Genomic DNA, 22,383 nt, shown 5'->3' on the forward strand with positions numbered 1-22,383 from the left:
GATGTTTTTTTCTCTCTTTCTCTCTCTCTCTATATCTCTTTTTTTTCTCTCCCTCTCTCCATATCTATATCTGTGACCACCCAAATCCACGATGTTGCCAATGCATCCCAAATTCACTTATGTGCCCTTGGCAAGTGCCTCAGTGAAAGGTCTCCCTCTCCCTCACACTATAACCTCAGCACTGGCATAAAGTAATTGAGTCCAACAGCAGGGAGAAAGGTCATTTGACCCAAACTGGTCCGTGGCAACCAAAATGACTTGGAGCTCATTCAACACAATGCATAATAGTGCATTCTAACAGGTTTTCCAGCACAGCTTCAGAAATGCCTTGAAAGTGCCGCTGAGCTGTGGGCAAAAATAGCTGGGACTTCCACTAGAACAGAGTGAGTGTTCATACTTTTCTTGGGAAACCCAGTGCATCTCGATTCCAAATCAAATTCCAACCAAACCACACTGATGCCATGATTCCCTGCTTGGTGGGACAATTGTGAAGTTTAGAGCGTGCCAGCAATGATTTGATTAGGAACAATTTATACAAAAACATTTAATTTTATCTTAAGATCACTGCTTATCAATCTTTTCAGTTCTAGCTCTGTTATTTCTCTTTGCTAATTCTCTTTATCGCCTTTGTCTGTTCTTGTACCTCTGAGTTACAGGGTAGTATTGCTGCCCATTTAATTAATTTTCCATAACTTGACCCCCATCACATTTCTCTGGAATAATTTCACAATCATTCAACACCCTAGCCAGCTACCCCATCAAGTATTAATCAAGTTTTTCATGAGAAAGTGTTTTTTGACATTTGTTCAGGAGATTTCCTTTACTATGTTGGACTCATACCAGATGGCAGGTTTGTGGTTTGACTTCAATAGTGTTCAGGGTGACCCTTTCCTATTTCACTCTAGATTTAGTCTACCTCTCCGAAGGCCCCTAACATCAACCTTCTCTCAATGTTGAATCTTTCCAACCTTTTCTCACAACAACATTGACAAATCTAATCTAATGTCTGTTGATTGGGTAGGAATACTTAATTACTCCAAAGAAAGTAGTCAAAAGGTAAGTAGTAGATAAGTAGAGAATCAAATGGAACAATAAGATAGAGTGTGACTTTCCATTGCAACAAAGAGTCCAGTTCTTCAATTGAAACCTCTACGTCTCTATGAAATAAGTTAAAAATCACACAACACCAGGTTATAGTCCGACAGGTTTATTTGGAAGGACTAGCTTTCAGGTCGCTGCTCCTTCATCAGGTGGTTGTGGAGCTTGTGCTTTCAAATAAACCCATTGGTGTTGTGTGATTTTTAACTTTGTCCCTCCCAGTCCAACAGCGGCACCTTCAAGTCATATACGAGAAAAGCACTATCCCCATTATCTTTTATAATGCTCTTGACAGCTCTTAATTTTACAGGACTTTTCCTGCATTCCACATGGACTGTGAGGGTATCCTTCCTCTGGCCTCTGATTAAAAACCCATTGAAAGCATCAGGTGATCTAGATGGAACTGGGGAAAGAAGTAGAGTAATTATGTTTGAGTTCTGGTGAGAATGAAGTGAGCCAGCAGACAGGAGAGTGCTAATGAAATGTCTAATGAAAAGCATGACCAAATAATTACCGATTGCTAGCTCAAGTCTGCGGAAGGAAAAGCATTAAGATTTGTATTTGAATATTCAATTACTAAATATTTAAGCAAAGACAAAGTAGTTAGAAGAGATTAGCATGAATTATGGTATGGAAGATTTTGCATGACAAACCTGCTGAGTTCTTTGAAGTGATGAAAGATGTGATGGATTGATACGAGCAGTGAATTTGGTCTTTTTTTTCATCCATTCATGGCATGTGAGTGTAGTGAGTAAGCCAGCATTTATTACTCATCCCTAATTGCCCTTGGGCAGTTGTTGGTGAACTATGCTATTGAACTGCTGCAATCCTTGGGGTGCACCCACAATACCATAAGAATGGGAGTTCCAGGATTTTGACACAGCAACAGTGAAGGAGCAGTGATTTAGTTCCAAGTTAGGATGGTATGTGTCTTGAAGGGTAACGTGGAGGTAGTGGCGTTCCCATGCACTGCCTCCTAGCTGATAAAGCTCATGGATTTAGAAGGTGCTGATGGGGGAGCTTGGAGACATTCTGCTGTGGTTCGTGTAGGTGGTGCATACTTCTGCCATTGTGCATCGGTGGTGGAGAGAGTGAATGTTGATCTTTCCATTTCTGGGCACCACTGTGTCTAGCATGCCTTTGAGATGGTAAAGACCAATAATATGAGGAATAATAACATTGCGTTTCATTAGTTAAGTTATTTCTGGATTGATTTGCTTCATAAAAACATTATAGTTTGATAAGACTATATCATAATTCAATTATACCAGTGGTGCCCTTAAAGCGACAATTGCGCTGGCTGTTATTAAATTACACTGCAGCCTTGGTAGTGCCCTTTTAATAAAATAAGTGGGTGATTATTTTGAGATGTGTTGCCTATTAATACTGTTTGTTTATTGAAAGACTGATGATAGGATTAACACTTCTGCTTACAGGTCCTTCATAATAGCAAACCCAAGGGCATTACCACACCCTGTGACTTCCTCTTTGTACATTCTTTATATAGAAGTCCCAGTGGCTTCCAAAAACGATTATGGTTAGAAATTGTATGATTCAGAATTGACGAGGGGTTAGGGAGAAGGGCTGATGGGGGAGTGTGTAGAGAATTTGAACCTTCAAACTGATGAACCAATGGATACTATGAAAGAGTAAATGTTGACCATATTCACAATGAATTCTTTTTTATTGGCAGAATGACCAGTCAGAGAACAGATGATGACGAAGAAGAACTTGCTAAAGAACGGCGTCGTAAAGCTCGTCAGGAGCGCCTGCGGGAATCAGCACTCAGCCAGGACACTCTGGAATTCAATTCCCAGAACAGGTAGGGAGACACTGTGGAATCCAACATGGCAGAGGCACGTTACCTCTGTCCTATACTTCCATTGAGTAGAGCTCTGATCTGGGAGGGCAAGATGTCTGATTACACCCTCAGAAATAACCCAGCCTTGAGCACAGAAGGAGAAATGCAACTTCAGCCACAAAACATCTTGACAGAAATTCGTGCACAACAGAACGAGCTGTGGGGTAAGACTGGGCAGTTGGACAAATTAGTAACCCTTACAAAGAGCCAGCACAAGCACAGTGGGCCAAATGGCCTATTTTCAATGCTTTATCATTTTACGATTTACATTTTGTACTTCCTTGCATTCACATTTGCAAATATATGGCGAGACAATTACTACCTATCTCCATTGAAGCAGTCTCATTCAGCCTTGTGGCAATCAGTGTCATAGCCTCCAATGCATTAACTGCCTCTTAGAAGAAGCAAGATATAACAGACAATAAACCTCACTCTCTTTTTGATATTTTGCTGAATTGGTTTAGTTTATTTCTTTACTTATAAAAAGATATTAAAACATGGGTCTGCTCCCGATCATTGACCAGTGACCCTAAGCTTCAAAGATGTGCGGCTGTGAATGTCAACTAAGAACCATAGATTCCTGGTAATTTTGAAGCAGGTTATTCAGCCCATCGATTCTACGCCATCCTTCTGAAAAGCATCCCACTCACCCAGTCCCTGTGTTTCCCATGGCTAACCCACCTAGCCTGCATATCCCTGGACAATCCACCTAACCTGCACATTGTTGGACTCTGGGAGATAACTAGATCACATTCATGCAAACACTGATAGAATTTGCAAACTCCACACAGTAGCCCAGAGTTGAATCAAACCTGGTCCCTGGTGCTGTGAGGCAGCAGTACTAACCATTGAGCCACCATGCCACTCTGTTCAAAGGAGGTTTGACTGTGATGCTTCCTTTGATGCCATAGCCAGAATATGATCACTGTCAGGAGTCTAATTGAAGAATGGTGACTTGGGTTAGTTATGGAAGGACAGTCCCAATCTGTAGGGTCAGTGCTCAGTGCACTCTGGCTTGTTCTCTAGATTCTTACTCTCTGTGTGACTTGTCTTGTTCTTGGTAGTTTTTTCTCTCTCTTGCTCTCTGTCTCAGTCTGTCTCTCTCACTCTCTGTCCAGCTGTTTCCTAGAGTCTCTCCCTTTGTCCATTTGTTCTCTTTCTAGCTTTGTGGTGAGGGTTGTTTCGAATGCAGCACTGACTTCTCTGCACAGCTGCAGCATCTGCACTTAAAGTGTGTCTGCTCCATTTAATTCTCCACCCTGGCCTCCCTTACCAGCCATCTGTGATGTACTCCCATTGGCCACTCACTCTCTGCTTGAACCTCAGCTGATTTTGAAGCAAGCCTCAGGTAAGCGTTCATCGCAAACTTTAACCCAGATTCTTGCTGCCTTTCTCAAGCTGCTTGTACCTCTCATTACATTTTCCATATCAGCTCAGACCTCAGCTCCTGCATTCACCTGATGCCTCTCTTCATTTTGCACTCATTCCTGTTTTGTCACATTTATTTTCTGCAACCTCTTTTTCTTCTCTTCTTTTCCCACGTCTGTACTTGCCTTCCAGAAGCGCAGACATCATCTGATATTACCCCAACATGACTTATTCCCAAGAGCTATTTCCCTTGCTGGAGTTTCTCACATTGGTAAGGCATCGCATTTTATTCCACAGCCTGTTAAAATGTGCCACTGAGACACAGCCCTGTGAAAGGTGTGTTTCAAATTCGACAGCATAAGTCGCAGTTCTATACTGCCTTTAACCTAGTAAAACATCCTGAGGTGCTTTACAAGAGCAAAGTTACTCAGATATTGCCACAAAACAAAAGATTAATTAGCCACTTGATCAAAGTAGTCGCATGGTGGCTCAGTAGTTAGCACTGCTGCCTCACAGCACCAGGATCCCAGGTTCGATTCCAGTTTCAGGTGACTGTGTGGAGTTTGCACATTCTCCCCGTGTCTGCGTGGGTTTCCTCCCACAATCCAAAGATATGCAGGTCAGATGAATTGGCCATGCTAATTCACCGTGGGTGGCACAGTGGTTAGCACTGCTGCCTCACAGCGCCAGAGACCCGGGTTCAGTTCCCGCCTCAGGCGACTCTCTGTGTGGAGTTTGCACGTTCTCCCCATGTCTGCGTGGGTTTCCTCTGGGTGCTCCGGTTTCCTCCCACAGTCCAAAGATGTGCAGGTCAGGTGAATTGGCCATGCTAAATTGCCCGTAGTGTTAGATAAGGGGTAAATGTAGGGGTATGGGTGGGTTGCGCTTCGGCGGGTTGTGTGGACTTGTTGGGCAGAAGGGCCTGTTTCCACACTGTAATTTAATCTAATCTAAATTGCCCTTCGTGTTAGGTACATTAGTCAGAGGGAATGGGTCTGGGTCGGTGTGGACTTGTTGGGCTGAAGGGCCTGTTTCTACACTGTAGGGAACCTAATCTAATCTATCTAATTTAATCAGGTTTCTCCAGCCTCCTTAAAGGAGTATAAGATGGGGGTAAGAGACAGGGGCAAGAGAATTCCTTGGGGAAGGAATTCAGAGTTCAGGGCCTTGATGGCTGAATGCACAGCTGAAAGTGTGGCTGCCTGTGTCCAGAGTGCACCAGAGATTGCCAAGAATAAGGAGCGGAAAAAGAAGGATTTTCTGAGTCTGATGCATCAAAAGAAGTTTAGTGTATTTCATTTCAGACAAACGTGTACCTAACCCAAGCCCAGAATTCAAATGTCCCAAATCATTTCCCATCACAGCCGCTACACTGAGTTCTCCATCCATTCATAACTTTTAAATATAAAGCTCAGATCCAAGTAGAAGTTTCTCCAATTATTCATTAATGTATTCCTTGCTGTACTGACTTGTGTCTAGAACTGGCACCTGCAAACTATTGTACACTGCCTAATCCTCTTCAGAAAAGATTGTTTTGTGTAAAATAAAAATAGCTTTTACTGTAAGGTTAGGTCTGTAACACTCCCTGCCCTTGGCACAGCTTGTACAGCATGGGAAAGTGTATAGGAACCTCGCGTCCCGATGTGGATGCAAATGATTTGTAGCCCTAGCAAATTTCTATCCATTGAATTTAATAGATAGGAAATGGACACATTACAGACATTCCCAACATGCACACCTGGCGTATGGAACCTGTACAAGAGCAATGAATTATCAGGCGTGGCATCCAAATTCAGAGGTAGCAGCAGGAAAAACTCTCTGGGCAAGTTGGGAAATACCATGAGCCCGATCTACTCCCCTTTATTCTCGGTGGGTGCTAAATTGGATAGACCCCAAGGCAGGCACAACAATGGGGATATGCACTTAACCATTCATTCTGTTCAGTGAAATATAGGCAAGACACCAACTTCATGTGGCCCAGTCATATGAATGACTGATTCCTTTAGCCAGTGTGAACTGTGCATTTTGTTGGCTGCGTATATCAGCAGAGGGCCCAAAATCATAACTTTCCAGCACTGCATAGCCCCATCTCTGAAAGGGTTTTGTTCAGTTTGACTGGACCAGGAGTGGCAGCAAGGGAGTTTGGAAAACAGTGAAGAATGGCACAACATTGAAAATGCTTAAGAGCACGTGTTCTCTGAAGCTGAACTCGACGTCTTGCTGGAAGTGCTGGAGAGTAGGGAAGATGCCCTGTCTTTTCAGGAAGACAGGGTGGGTGTAAAAGTCTGTTTATTCTAGTGCCAGGAGAGAGGTGCCAAGTTGCAGTATGCATTACTTTAAAATTTCAGTCTCCTCACACAAGGGCAATGGAGGCACTTTCTAATGTCATATCCTTAGGACTGAGCCAGTAGTGTTAGCCATTGCTTAGTTCGTGCCACCTCATTACCCCACTCACCAACAATCGCTATCATTTGGGACTCGCCTCCAACAGTCCTATGTTTCTTCAGACCCTTGCACACTCAGCACTGTTGCAGTCCTTTCTTCCACATCTGTGCACATAATGGGACTAATTTGACCATAACCACTACGTCACCACGAATAGATTACACTACACTTACTGACACACTTTGCATTGTCTTGCAGGAGAAGGTAGTGCACAAGTGGAAGTAACAGGACCTAACCAGAGGAATGTAATTACAGCTGCGTAATCTTATCCCCACCCCTCTCCCCTGGGAGACACTATGCTGCTCATTATTAGGACACCACAACCAGTGCCTGGGTTGGACTGTCGAAGATGATGATGTACTGAGACCTCATTCTGCTCTTCCCAACTCACTTCACTTCATCCCATACTCTTTCCTGGTTTACATGTAGTAAAGAGTGTGAGTGTTCACCTCTTACTTTCCCTCCCCATGCCACTGCCATATCCCTGTGTCGTTTTCCATTCAAGTAACCCAAGCAGACCAACTTAGGCAGGCAGTGTAGGAATGCTGTCTCATTTTTACTGTATCAGTTCTACATGGTAGAAATGACAAAAGCCACTCTTCACTCTTGCCAATGAATGAATACCAGGAAGACCGAGATGGTGAAAACCAATTGACATCCAAATATCTTTGTGAATAGACTCCAGATGGGATCTGCATCTGGGTGAGACGTTGGGCATGAATGGCATAAGGGATAAGCAAAGTATTCCAATTGAATGGAGGGTGAGGTGGCATATTGGTGCCAGTGCAGAGGTTTTAGATGATGACTTTTATGGGCAGCCTACAGAAGTAAACTGCTGGCTATGCTCACCACATGGTTGGGGCTTTAGGTAGCCTGTTATACAGCCTAAGTATCAAGGAGCATGGAGGAGTCCAGCACCAACTTAATACAGGACATTGCACCAGGCTGGAAGGCCACCTTTTCTGACATGGTATTTGTGGTCAGCCTAGTGTGCAGAGATTTCTCCATGATGCAGGGTGACCTTATCGAGGTTTACAAAATCATGAGGGGCATTGATAAGATGAGCAGCAAGTGTTCTTTCCTAAGGGTGTGGGAGTTCAAAACTAGGGGGACTTTTGTTTTTAGTTGAGAGGTGGAAGTTTAAAAAGGACAGGAGAAGGAACTTTTTATTTACACAAACAGTGGTTCGTATGTGGAGTGAACCGCCAGAGGAAGTGGTGGATGCAGGCACACTTACAATGTTTAGAAGACATTTGGTTAAGGACGTGAATAGGAAATGTTTGGAGGGATGTGGGCCAAATGCAAGTGGGATTAGCTTGGTTTGGGAAATGTTTGGCATGGACGAATTGGACCGAAGGATCTGTTTCCAAGTTGTATGACTCTAAATGGGACTAGGTCAGAATGCAGTGGCTGCTCGGCACGGAGTGGTTGGAATGAAGGGTCTGTTTCCACATTGTATGAATCTATGACTCCATAACAAAGGATGAGCAATGGATGGTGGCCAGACAGTGATGCCCACATCCTACAATAATTTTTCCAATGATCAATGTTGCAGCTTTGATTGCAGCAATGAATGACAAACTGAGAGATGTTGCGAGGAGCCAGCCCATCAATGTAAAAGCTAACTTTCATACACACCCTCCCAGCCATTGGCCATGCTGTCCTTGCTCTGCTCTGTGACTGCAGCAGGGGGCAGAGTTCAGTGAGGACATCTTTACAGAGCACAGTTGTGTCACACATCTCTCCTTGCTGAGGTTCAGCTCAGATAATCTGTGTTCTCAGTCATGCAGCATTCCCAGGGGTGTGACCACTACTGCAACAGGCTTATGATTTAGCCTTGAAGTCAGCCTCGAGTCATTTAGTAGTTGGCACATGGCAAGCTAAACTTTTATAGTTCAAAATGACAATACAAAATGTGAAATACTGGATTAGTGGTGCTGGAAGAGCACAGCAGTTCAGGCAGCATCCAACGAGCAGCGAAATCGACGTTTCGGGCAAAAGCCCTTCATCAGGAATCCCGAAATGTCGATTTCGCTGCTCATTGGATGCTGCCTGAACTGCTGTGCTCTTCCAGCACCACTAATTCAGTATTTGGTTTTCAGCATCTGCAGTCATTGTTTTTACCCAATACAAAATGTCAAAACTAGTCAACTTAAAGCAACTGTTGAGACAAAATCGTGTAAGTCTGTAATGATCCTTTTACATAATGCTGGTGAGGGAAGTGAGTGGGGGACTAGGTTTCCTTTGCTAGAATGCTGAGCTTATAAATGACACCACCACTGTCAATCCAGCACGGCCACACAACCGCCTGTTTTTCATACTTGCAGTGGGAGTTCAGTTTATGTGCATGTGCAATACATTTCATTTGATTTGGCTTCAATTGAGCCCATGTGACACAGAGGACATTGAGGAGCTCTTGAAGGTGCACGTATCATTAAATAGAATCTAATTGGCCCAAATTCTCACTAATTCTGTTTTCCAGTGCTGTACCCTTCTTGAGTTGTATGTCTTTCGTGTTCCACTTAAGCATCTTATTTATGCTGCTGTGCCAAAGCAACATGTGAAAGAAAAGAAGGATCAGTCAAATAGTTTTGGTTGTCTAGTTGTGGGGGGATGTTGTGAAACTTGAAAGGGTTCAAAAAAGATTTACAAGGATATTGCCAGAGTCGGAGGGTTTGAATTATAGGGAGAGGCTGAATAGGCTGGGGCTGTTTTCCCTGGCGTGTCGGAGGCTGAGTGATGATCGTATGGAGGTTTATAAAGTCATGAGGGGCATGGATAGGGTAAATAGACAAAGTATCATCCCTGGGGTGGGGGAGTCCAGAACTAGAGGGCATAGGTTTAAGGTGAGAGGGGAAAGATATAAAAGAGACCTAAGGGGAAACGTTTTCACAGAGGATGATGCGTGAGTGGAATGAGCTGCCAGAGGAAGTGGTGGATGCTGGCACAATTACAACATTTAAAAAGCATCTGGATGGGTATGTTAAAGTACCTATTCAAGATGGCTCAGAGAATCCTTAATGGACGCGACCTGTAAGCTTCTCTTGGTTCGTCCTAGAGATCGTACTCTATGGTAGTCTGGAATGTAAAACTCTCACAGACAGTTTAGTTTAAGTTATTGCCTTTATTTACCAATGGCATCAATGTTACACTATAACATTGATACCTACAAGCCAGTCTTGAGTTAAGGTTCTTGAGTAGCAGCGGCAGCTCCTTCCCCTCTGAGCGCTCTCAGGCTACTCCCCTTATTGCTGCAAACAAGCTGTCTTTATTTAGAAAGTGGTACTGACATTATAAAAATCCCACATGTTCTTAATCAGGTTAGCAGCAATAAAATGGCAAGAGATTGTAGAAGAAGAGAAACTAATTGAACAGTCTGAATATGCTTGACTAATTAAGCTACATGCACATCAAAGTGGGAAGCCTGATCAAGCTAGGCCAAATGGCCAATTGCCTTTAGCTAGATAAGTTTCCCTTCTACCTGTACATCATAACGAGAGACTAGTCTAAACTATGTGGGAAAGATCATGAGGTAACCTTGCTCAGTAAACATGTCCAGTATCATTGTCCTACAAGTTGACTTTTTAAAAAAATCATCTTAGATTCCCAAAATGCAAATTAAATTCATAACATTCCCGGATCTTGAGCTCCAGGGAACAACACACAAACATTCAATCCATGACAAGCAAGTGTACACTCAAATCAGACCACAAAGAGTTAACCTTTCCAACAGCTTCCATCCTGTCTCCCTCTCTCATGTATGAACATCTTCCAACTTTCTTACTATCTCAGTTTCAGCCTTTGTGTCTTCCTAGCTTGTAATGGTAATGAGACATTCATATTCCAGAAGTCAAGATTAGGGAACTGAGCTTCATAACTTCAAATCTGCTCTGTGTGGTTTATATGAAAATGTATCAGGATTGTTCAATTACTTGCATATTCCATTAAATTACAAGTTCTTTTCCTATTGAGTATGAGTTTTGTTAAGTGACTTCAGTATAAATCAGAAATTCAGTTATCCAACATCCAACTGTAAAATATGTGTAACGTCCACCCCTCAGAGTCAAAAGGAAATACTGCCACACATTCCACAGATGAACAAATGTTATGACCTTATTTACACTGATCCAATGACATAAGAACAGATATCCTTAAATCTTCATATCCTGTAGCAAATGTGTCACATGTAAGGCTACAAGCTTTCTCAGGTATAAGAATAGGAAGGGTTAAAACCGATATAGACCCAGTGCTGGCAAATGGGACTACATTAATTTAGGATATCTGGTCTGCATGGACGAGTTGGACCGAAGGGTCTGTTTCTGTGCTGTACATCTATGACTTGGAACCTGATATTTGCAAGTGTGATACGTAAACTCCCAGCTCACCACATCTGCCACAATAGAAAGTGCTCCAAATGGTCCAATCTGCATTCTGGAGGGGAGGGAGGATTAGGAAGAGGGAGAGAAGGTGAGGGCAGGTGCACAGTTAATTTAGGTCTAAAGTAAAGGAGCTACAGGGGTGACCAAGTCCTGAGACATTCTAGTTGAAAGGCTTGACTCAGTCCTCTACTATTTAACATGTCCTCTTGAGCCCCATCCACCTCCAATGCCCCCTTAATCTCCATGCCTCATGCTCTTCCATTTATCCTACATACATAATTTACAGAACCAATGAGCCCTGTCCTAACACAGACGTGCGTGAAGCTGCTCAGCAAGTGCTGAGCATTCACTAAAAAAAGAAAATTTCATTATTTGAAAGAAATTCTTGTTGCTATAGCCCTTTAAAAGGGTCAATTAAAAACAAGTCATCTATGTGCATTTACGAGAAGCTTTCACCATTTCACATTTCTTAATCTTGTGCAAATAAACAAGAAGACATTGACAAAAGAGATCACAGAAAAAACAATTATTATAATCTGAGAATTACATCATTTACGCAAGATCAACAGTTTCTGTTCAGCTGTGTAAACAGGACTCCTACAAAGTTAATACTTTTGTGAGTTGGGCTCTCAGCCAAGTTTCATTATGAGGGGGGTTGGTTACCAAGCTTCCACTGTTTTCTACAGAAGAGATATTGCAAAGGACTAATAATCTTATGAGGGAAGAGACAATTCTCCTCATCTGTGATCTTAAAAGGGAGACTTCTTATTCATAAATTGTATCGCCTCGATCTAGTCTCCTTCACAGGAAGAAGCATCCTCTTCTTAACCAACTGTATCATGTCCCCTCAAGACCTATGTGTTTCAATAAGATTGTATCTCGTTCCTCCAAATTCCAGTGGACATAAGCCCAGCCTGTTCAATGTTTCTTCATAAGACAAGCCCTTCATTCCAAACAAATCCCAAACTCTGCATCTTTCTCCAGGAAGTTTGGGCTTCAGGGCAGTTTCCATTGGGGAACAGAAGGTTGTAATGTGATTTGAATGAATATTTTACAGTTATAAAGGGTGAATGAGGAAAAACTATTTTATCTGTCTTGGAATTTGTGAACAAAGGCTTATCAACTTAAAATTACCTTAAAATTGAAACAGCGCTGTGAGCAGATAGATTTTTGTTTCCACCATCTACAGGGTTCTTGGAGCTTAGGAGGGTTTGTTACATGGAATAGTTGAGGCATTGACCATGAGATCCTTTTCAAGGAACAGTAGAATGAAGGAAGTGACAGTGTTATAGGAAAGCCAAAAGACAGTTAGAATAGTTTTAGATTGTATCTAAGAAAGAGTTAGTTGAGAAGCATTTGGCTCTTTGGCATCCTTCTGTGCTTTAAACCTTTATAGTCTACATCTTGGAGAAATGTGAATTGCAAATTGAACAGAAATAAAGATCACTGCTCACTAAATAATGCCTAAAGTAGATTTGGACCTCATCCCTCTGCTAGTTTAATACCACTTAAATCAACCTATGTATATATAAGTTCTATACAAAGAATAGATTTAGTTGAAGATAACGTTTCTGAGGCTTTATAAAGAAAGAGAGGACAGACTCTGGTGAACTCTGTGCCTATCCATCACCATAATTCTGGGGCCCACTCATCTCCTCACAATGGGGGGTGGCGGGGGCGGGGTGGGGGGAACATCTCGGCAGCAGGAACTGTAGCCAAGAGCTGCTGAGGCCATGGGACAAAACACCTCTCTTTCCTCTGTACAACACTTCATCTTCATTGTCTTTTTGTTGGTCCGCTTTATAAAAGTAAGGATTCATGTTTTGAATTTGTGAGGTACCCTGGGCACTGACAGCACGCAATGGAAACCGCAGGCACACAACCTGTTTCTGCTCAGCCAGATGCAGTCTGAGTGCTGCTGAGAGAAGGTTCACACTGAACATATTCAACAAAATGACACTTTAGCTATAAGCTCTCAGCTCCACTCCCTTGACAGGACTGAGAGGAACAGATTTGATTTTACAATCCACTATGGGTCAGGGCTTTCTCTCCAACCACCTTTTTTTTAGGATAGTTAATAGATTTTCCATATCCTGGTGGCAGTAGCCTTATGATTATGGTCACAGACTGACTACTGTCAGCAAGAACTATAAGATGCCTTGAGATCATAAAGACAGTGCTGTAAATATCTGACAGTGCCAGGGTGATTTGTGGTAAAAATTAAGGATATCCTTTTCTACAAAGCAGCATTTTATTAGTCACTGAAGTATAACCAAATAGAAGACCTTTGAACTGTCAGGAATTTACAGGGAGGATTAAGAATGAGTGTTCTCATCCAAAAGGGAATTGGAAATACATTTGGAAAAACAGCAGATTATAGAGTAAAAATATTAGGAAGGACCAGGGAAATGGAGGTTAAGTATAAACTTTCTTTGCAGTATCAACACTAGTAGAGAGCTGAGTGGTCCCCTTTGGTACAGGAATTTTCATTATAAGTCAGCCATCTCTCTTAGTGAGATTATAAATTCAACATAATTAACTAAAACCCAGGAAGACTGTATTGCAGTCTGAATGTCATAATTATTTTGGTATTTTAATGGTATTTCTGGAAAGCGAGAGAGGAATCTTCTGTTATGGAGTCTAAGCTCGATATCAGGCATGGAAGAGTGCATCATGTATTCTTGAGATTGCGTGGGTGTGTTGGGGTTGGGTTGTTGGTCAACCTCTCTCACAATTATGTGGTTTTCAGCTCTTGACATATGTGTACACAAATGTCACATGGTGGCTCAGTGGTTGGCACTGCTGCCTCACAGTGCCAGGGAACTGGGTTCAATTCCAGCCTCAGGTGACTGACTTTGTGGAGGTTATGCATTCTCCCGGCCTCTGCGTGAGTTTCCTCTGGGTGCATCAGTCTCCTCGCACGGTCCAACGATATGCAGGTTAGGTAGATTAAGTATGGAAAATGCGGGGTTATGTGGATCGATAAGGGATGGGTCTGAGTGGGGTGCTCTATGGACACAGTGGGCCAAACAGCCTGTTTCCACAGAGTTTGGATTCTATGAAATAGCATGGTGATGTTTGGTGGGTCACGTGATCTGGCAGGGTATCGGTGCTCCTATCTTTACCTTGAGGGGCCATACTTGAAGGGTACTTACACAGGTTTACATTCCCTGCAAACACAAAAGCATCAGCTATGTTCTCAGCCTGGATACCTGCAGCCAAACATTGTAGCCTCTCCACCCCTTACCCCCAATCAACCTGTCTCCCCTGACAGGAAAGACTTCCATGTCTCTGACAATGCGATCCTCAGGGGGTTCATATCCATCACACACCAGCTTCTCTCTCTCAGTCACCCTCACGTGACCCAGTGCAATCCAGACTGCTGCTACAGGAGGTCAGCCATGACCTGGAGGAGAGCCATTCTCCCGAAAAGAGAGCGGAGCAGCAGCTGTTCACCCCTACATCCAGAAAGCACAGCACTTCAGCGTGCTAGAGGGGAAACCTGTTTGTTCACAGAGAACGTAATTGCGAAGGGTCCTTAATTCTATAAGGCGCGCCTTTAAATAAGGAGGCGTGAAATACAAATACATGTAAAAGAGCTTCCCTTGCCATCAGGAAGTTCAGCCACATTTAACACTCCAGTAACTTAATCGGTAAACTTCAAGTGACAATCAGGGCTCTGAATTACAGCCTCCTGCCCAACTGAACTCCCCCTGCCTGCCTTTAGCCTTGCCTCCAATTGCAGGACATAACTTTGCCCTATGAGTGGGGAATTGTCACTGCCAAGTTGCTACGAGAAAGCCTCAACTGTTTTCAAGCAGCCAGGATCAACAGTTAGCTTTGGAGGGTTTCCTTTATCGTCTTACTTTCTCTGTATTACTTCTTCCTAGCTGTCAGGCAGTGTGTCTGGAGAAATTGTAAGCATGCAGCCTGTTATTTCCTGTATCTTGATTTCAATGAGAGGAATATTGCCAGCTGTGTGCCCACCATTTCCCTGCCGGTGCTTCCTGTGAGAGACGTGAATCTCCAGTCTTGTATGATGAAGGTTGATATTTTTCTTTTATATAACTCTGGAGGTTTATTCCACTTGAAATGATTGCATGAAGGCAAAATGATTGCATTGAAATGAATCTGAAACGTGGTATCTTAATTGCACAGCAGACAGTACAATTCCCATTCTAATTATGGTCAAGGTCATTCAGTCCATTTAAATCATCCATCCCAAAAAGGTCCTGAAGTCTCCAGCACCCAACGGTTTCCTGAAATACTCCAGGATTGTCAACCAGCAGATTGGTCAAAGTGTCAGTCGCTCATTATAGAAACATAACATTTTTTGGTATTAATGCTCATTTCAATTATCGACCCTATCCTCTTAACTAGCTCGAGCCCCTATTCCCTGATCTAATATTTGCAATTTACCTTTACTGCTCTCTTAACTACTTTATATACCTTTAATATTTCACGTCTCTGACGACTTATTCCCATGCTAAAACTCCCAAGTATGTCCTTACCCAGGGCACTAGTAATCAGTCCCTTCTCTGTACTACATCCAGAGTTTTGCTTGCAACTTTTTTGCGCACCTTAAATCGGACACAGTGTTCAAAGAGTGTCAAAAATGTAAAAGGATTAAGTTAAATTGAAAGGTATCAGATTTTGTTTCCCTTCTGAAAGGTGCACTTTCTCAAGCTCTTATAAATAAAATAATACCTTAAGGACTTGAATAGCACAGATTGTAGGCAGGAATCAAACTAATAGTTCATTTGTTTGAGTTAAGGACTGTTCTGACAAGGTGAGGAGGAGTGATTTGGTTCCCCTCTTCTCAGGTGGATACATCAAAGATTTAATGTTCTTTTTAGCATGCGGCTATACTCATTCTAATTAAAACGTGGCTCATCAGAAAGAATTAAAGGGCCAGTTACAAGGTTTTCTTGAGTGAAACTTCATTACTAGCTAGCCCCAAGAAGAAAAATAAAAATACAATGTGAAACGTTCACGTAGATACAAATATGAAGGCATGGTATAAATTACAGAAAAGAAGATATCTTGCTCAAAGTCCTTGACACGTTAGGTTTTAACCTGAGACGACGGTTGATTAGGTATTGTCCTAGATCATCTGCAGCCAAGGTTACTGCAGACAACAGTTCTCAATTATTGTATATTTAATTCCAGTTTGCATTACCACTGAAATAACTGCGCAGAGGCCGGTATCCCGTTCCCACACCACCTTTAATTTACTTGTGCGCAGTAACATTGGCTGTGGCCAGCCAGCTCAGAGTCAGTCCCCAGAACTGAGGAGATTCTGATCTCCCAATTATCCTTTTATTATTATTCATAGTTACACAAAATACAGTACAACAGTACCAATACACCAGAGAAATAAGGACACAACTGTGAGCTGCGTGAAGTTTCACAAAACAAACAGCACTGCATAAAACATTATATAGAGTTTTCAGACAGCTCACTGACCTTTTAAAAGGCACCACAATGACAGAAATCCAGAGAAGAGTCCATTTCAACCTCTAAGGACAGAATGTACAGCAGGCTAAATCCCTCAGTATAGAATTGCAAACACTTTACACATCGCCTGCATCTCCTGTTTTTTTAAAATATCTTTATTTATATTCCTCCACCAGGAAGAAAGGAAACATCCGAGTGGTCAGTGAGAAACAGTGGCCTTCTCAGCAAAGGGCAATGCTGGGTTAAAATAAAAGTGGAAAGGGAGGACAGGGATTCAATCAAAATAGAGTTAGAGGGAGAAATGAAACACTCCACTCCCTGCAGTGCCTACTTTTCCTGAAAATCTTGAGGGTATTAGTAGACACAACGTGTACCGTCTCTTGGGACACCCGGGCGTGCTTGTAACTGCAGAAAGGAGCTAGGCAATCTCTCCTGGTTATATTGGTCAACCAGGGCTTTCCTGATTGGCCCAGGTTAATCCAGTCAGTGACCTAAGAGCCCATGAGGTTACAATCACTAAAATCACGAACTGCTTTTTTCCTCTGGCTGCGAGAAAGCAGGAAGAGGTTTGAAGAGATTTCTCCAGTTCCAATTACAAATCACTGCTATGCTTAATAAAGAAGAAACTCTGAAATACAGTTTGTTATGTATTCAGGTGTCTGAATTCATTGCTTTTAAGCTGACTAATCGCAGGTGATCTTTTTTTCTTTACCACCAACATATTAACTTATTCTAAAAGTATAAATCAAATAGGAGGTACACATCTGGTTGACGAGTTTCATAAACAGTCATGTTCATTTTAATTAAGTTCAGATGTTAATTTCAATTTCAGACTGCTCTTTGTTTATTGAGATTTCAGGAAGCTTGGCTCAGGGTGTGGTAAGGTGAGCATTGTGGCCATCTTAAGCCAGTATTCTGTCCTTTTTTGATACCATTTCAGTCGATGAAAGTCACGAGTATTAAAATTAAATGGTCACTATCAAGACAGAACTAGAAGTTCATTTTTATTTTAAAATAGCAGAATGTTTTGTACGAATCAAAATTGAGGCATCTAATTTAAGTCTGAAGGTAATTTTGCATATGTGATGTGATTTTAGGTAGCAACAGTTTAGTAATACAGACAGACTTGTGAACTAAGTGGGCCGAGGCTGTTATATTCAGTTCACTTTCTGATAAGTAGTTTTCTCATTTTGTTTAACTAGAAATCCCATATAATTTATGGTCCTTACTGCTATAACTTTACCAGCTAATAACAATAGGTAGTTTATTAACTTCCATCAAAAATGCAGCTTCTGACTGTCATTGTCCCTTTTTGCAAAATATTAAAATGGTGGTGCAACGGCAGAGTTGAGGCTGCTTTTTTTCTTTACTTCAGTAGCACTGACGTCAAACATTACAGACTTGTTGAAAAGTCTCTTTCTTCAAAAACATTTTTTAGAAGGTGCTGAAAATTTAAATTAAAATAACATCTGCAGAATCTAAGTTAATAAAATCAGATGTCTCTGGATAACAGCAGGATGTCAGCTAACCCAGCCACGCTTGGATAAGATTCCCGGAATAGTTTGGGAACTTGCTCTGGGACTTCAGCCATTTCACTTAACAAGGGAAACTGAGAAACAACACAAGTTTCAGATTGCAGCATTCTGTTGTTTTAAAATGGTTAGAAGACCAATTAAAAGCAATATTTGCCAGAAAACAAATTTTGCCAGCTTGTATTCAAGTCTTCTTAATTTCTTGTTCCAAGACTGTAGATGATAGTGAAAAACAAGCTTCCAGCAAAAGGGGGAGTGTTTAATTAAAATCCATCTTGAAAGTGACTAAGTGTGGTGCTGGCAAAGCGTAGCAGGCCAGGCAGCATCCGAGGAGCAGGAGAATCGACGTTTCGGGCATAAGCCCTTCTTCAGGAATCTGAAGAAAGGCTTATGCCCGAAACGTCGATTCTCCTGCTCCTTGGATGCTGCCTGGCCTGCTGCATTTTCCAGCACCACACTTTTCAACTCTGGTCTTCAGCATCTATAGTCCTCACTTTCTTCTGAAAGTGACTAAGCACAACCAGTTGGTAACCGAATATCCGCAATTTAAAAATTATGGACCAAATTTGACCATCAATATCAAATCACTGCATCTGATTCTGATCAGTCAGAAACACAATGTTTACCTGATTATGTTCAAAAGGGGCAAGGTTCCAATGAAGAATCATAAAGAATTTGGTGCAGGCATTTGCACAGAGATTTACAAAGAGTACCAATGCAGAAGACATATAAGTAACATGTAGTTGGGTGGTAAGGGGTAGTTATCTTTAGTTGTTGGGGTGGGGGGAGCATGTAGGAAGGTGGGATATTCAGGATTGAGGTCAGGCACTCAGGTAGTGGAGTGTTGTTGAGTAGTTGGAGGTTAATGTCATCTAGTAGAAAAGTCCGTTTGGGTCAGGAGTTGAATGAAGGGTATCATTGGCCATTGTTGAGAATCTAGGAAGGAAGTCTGTGCAGACGGGATCTGAGTGATTGGGATGTGGAGGTGCATGGTGGTGAGCTGTGTAGTTCATCCAGAGCTAGACCAGAACCAGAAAGATCTGGACTATCAACATGGAAGTGCCCTAGGATGATGTCTACATCAACAACCTGCAATTCAAATGGTCAGGAGTGTGGTTAGAAAATACAATCATTCTTGGATGGGTGCAGCTCCAACAACACTCAAGATGCTTGACACCATCACAAAGCTTAATTGGCACCACATCCACCAAACATTCACTCCCTCCACCACCGATGCTCAGTCATGTGTATAATCAACAAGATGCACTGCAGAGATTTGCCCGAGATCCTCAGACAGCACCTTCCAAGCCCATAACCAATTCCAACTAGAAAGACAAGTGCAGCAGATAAATGGCAACACCAACACCTGCAAGTTCCCCTCCAAGCTACTCACCATCCTGACTTGTAAATATGTTGTCGTTCCTTCACTGTTGCTGGGTGAAAGTCCTGGAATTCCCTCCTTTAAGGCATTGTGGGTTTACCTACAACACATGGACTGCAGTGGTTCAAGAATGCAGCTCACCACCAACTTCCCAAGGACAACTAGGGATGGGCAATAAATACTGGCCCAGGTAGTGACGAACACATCCCATGGGAGAAGTTACAAAAAAGGCAGCATCTTTGGATGGAGGATGGTGGGGTTAGCATCAGGTGAACAATCATGACCCGAAATGGCAAGCCTTTCTTCCTCTCTCCACAGATTCTGTCTGACCTGTTGAGTTCTTCCAGTGTTTTAGGGTTCTGTTTCAGATTTCCAACATTGAGACACTATGTCTTTTGATGATCATTCACTTCACTTAAGAATTTAGATTCAGCTGATTATCTTAGTCTTAGTTAAGTATCCCACACAGAGTTGGTTATATTCTGAAACCGCCAGGATTCTCCACCTATCCTCCTGAGCACACAGACTGTCAATGCTGCATCTTCATTAGACGATCAGTCAGAAATGATGTAACTGGAGATTTAAAGGTATTTGCTGTGGATGCTCAAGTCACAGGGATCACTATGCCAGAAAATTAAGTTTTCATAAATCCGTGACCCTGCTTATACAAAAGGACATTTTGTTCTTGATGCACATGCAGTGCAGCAGGAGATGATGTATTTTGGCATACATGAGAGAGAGAGAGACTCTACCTGTGGAGAATAACAGAAAGCCTTGAACTTGAAGTCAGGTAGATTGGATTACATTGGGTTCTCAATGCATGTATTGTGTCCTCCAAGCTAATTTATTAGGGGATGTTAGCTTGATTTTCAGTATGTATTGCACAAACTGATGTCAGCTGGGTAGCATTGAAATTCTTATTTTAGAGTGGGGTAAAGCAGAGATTTCTCATTGTTATTCAGTTACATGTCTAAAGAAGTGTGGGTGTAGTTTTTATTTCATTCAATAGGTCCACACACAGGGCTTCCTCCTGTCTTCTGAAGGTGCTGACACTTTGCTGGATATAGTTCCAAAGACACCCTTCCCAAAACTGCCATTCTTCAGCTTGACACTAGGGGTCTGGAAGCTGCTCTGACACTGGGGTTGGTGAGGGCCAGGGCAATCAGAGCTGAGCCTTGCAAAAGCAAAATATTGCAGATGTTGGAAATCTGAAATTAAATTAGAAAATGCTGGAGGTATTCAGTTGGACAGGCTGCATCTGTTGAGAGAGGAACAGAGTAAATGATCCCGATTAATAATATTTCACAGGAACCAAGAAAACTTAGGAAGGCGGGTGGGTAAAAGAACAGAGGGGTGGGTCTGTGATGGAATGCAAGACTGGAGAGATTCAGTAGCAAAAGAATTAGTGGTTGAGGGCCAAAGGAAGCTATAACGGACCGGGCAAAGAAACAAAAGATGTGTCTGGAAGAGGTATGAATGGTAGAATCAATATCAACTACTATCCAAAAGGAAAACAAGAGAGAGAAAAAATGAGAGTTAATCCAAAACCTGCAAAGAGAAAATAAACAGAATGGAGGCAAAGATTGCCATTTGAAATTGTTGACTGCAATGTTGAATCCAGACGTCTGTAATGTTCCTAATCGAGAGATGAGGTACTATGTTGAGCTTCACTGAAGAACACATGGAGACAGAAAGATAAGTGACAGAGCAGGTTGGAGCATTACGATGACAGGTGACTGGGAACTCAGGGGTATACCTGCAGACTGAATAGAGGTGATCCACACAGTGTAACTCTATGTGCATTTGGTCCTGTCACCATTGAGCAGATTGCATTGCAAGCGACAAATACAGTCTATTGACGTGAAAGATTATACTTCCAGCAGAGCTTGATCCTATTCACCAAAGACCAATCCATTTTCAACAGAGGTGGTGGGAATCCAGGCCGATTTTCCAATCTCAGGTACACTAATTAATGGCCAAATCACTGACCTGGTTAAGATGAGCTACCTCCGCACAGGCTGACAATCAAAACTGGGACTTTGCTGTTCTACATAGCTTAGCTATTTACTTACTGAGCACACTACATACACTGAGTGAGATGACAGAGAAGCTTTTCAATGATTGCCTTCAGGAGCGAGTAACACAGGAATGTTTGCAGTTCAGTCTGTGCATGATTTGGTACGTTTTGTCTCAAGTGAGGTTACTTCATGCAGACGTTAAAATGTAGCGCTAATTTCACTAGCCCAGTAATCCAGAAACCCAGGGTAACATGGCAGATATTTAAACATTTAATTCAGTAAAAATTTGGAATAGAAAGCTGGTCTAACCGTGGTCGTATAACCACTGTCGATTGTCATAGACACCCAGCTGGCTCTCTCATTTCCTTTAGGGAAGGAAATCTGCCATCTTTACCTGATGACTCCCACTCTCTTGATTACCCTCCAGGCAATTAGGGATATGCAATCAGTGCTGGCCTAGCCAGTGACACCCACAATGCATGAACAATCTTTAAAAATTTTATATTGACAGCCTTTTGCACTGCGACCAAAAAATGTAAAATATAAAATTCCCACTTAGTCGTTTTGATGTGCTGTGTGTTCAGAAATGGAACGCATTTGGCCTTTACCAGTCCTTAAGCACTGAGCACATAAACACAACATTTGGCAAAGTTATGTTCCCACGTTGAAGTCTTGTTACATGGGAGCATGAGTCAGAGCTGGAGCTGCAACATCACAGTCCCAACTATATGTGTCACACATCCTCTGAAGCAAGGCAATGTGTCAGATGTAGGGCGCTGCCGAATTGCCTAGTGAAGTATTCTCTGATTGTCTTTAGGTTGAAGTCAATGAGGAATTAAATTTG

At 42.2% G+C, this 22,383-nt stretch overlaps 1 protein-coding gene across 5 annotated transcripts in view; it reads left to right on the forward strand.

Annotated features, from left to right (window-relative positions):
• LOC140466695 (non-muscle caldesmon-like) overlaps positions 1-22,383 on the forward strand; it is a 212,816-nt gene that overhangs the window by 131,810 nt on the left and 58,623 nt on the right. For all 5 annotated transcript variants that reach the window (XR_011955261.1, XM_072562164.1, XM_072562166.1 and 2 more), the window contains one exon: positions 2,792-2,920. Coding sequence is in view for 4 of the 5 variants with exons in the window: in XM_072562164.1 (XP_072418265.1) it covers positions 2,792-2,920 (129 nt within the window). In the remaining variant the exon portion in view is untranslated. The remainder of the gene's footprint in view (positions 1-2,791; positions 2,921-22,383) is intronic.

This window comes from Chiloscyllium punctatum, chromosome 44 (genome assembly GCF_047496795.1).
Source record: "Chiloscyllium punctatum isolate Juve2018m chromosome 44, sChiPun1.3, whole genome shotgun sequence".
Classification (NCBI taxonomy): domain Eukaryota; kingdom Metazoa; phylum Chordata; class Chondrichthyes; order Orectolobiformes; family Hemiscylliidae; genus Chiloscyllium; species Chiloscyllium punctatum.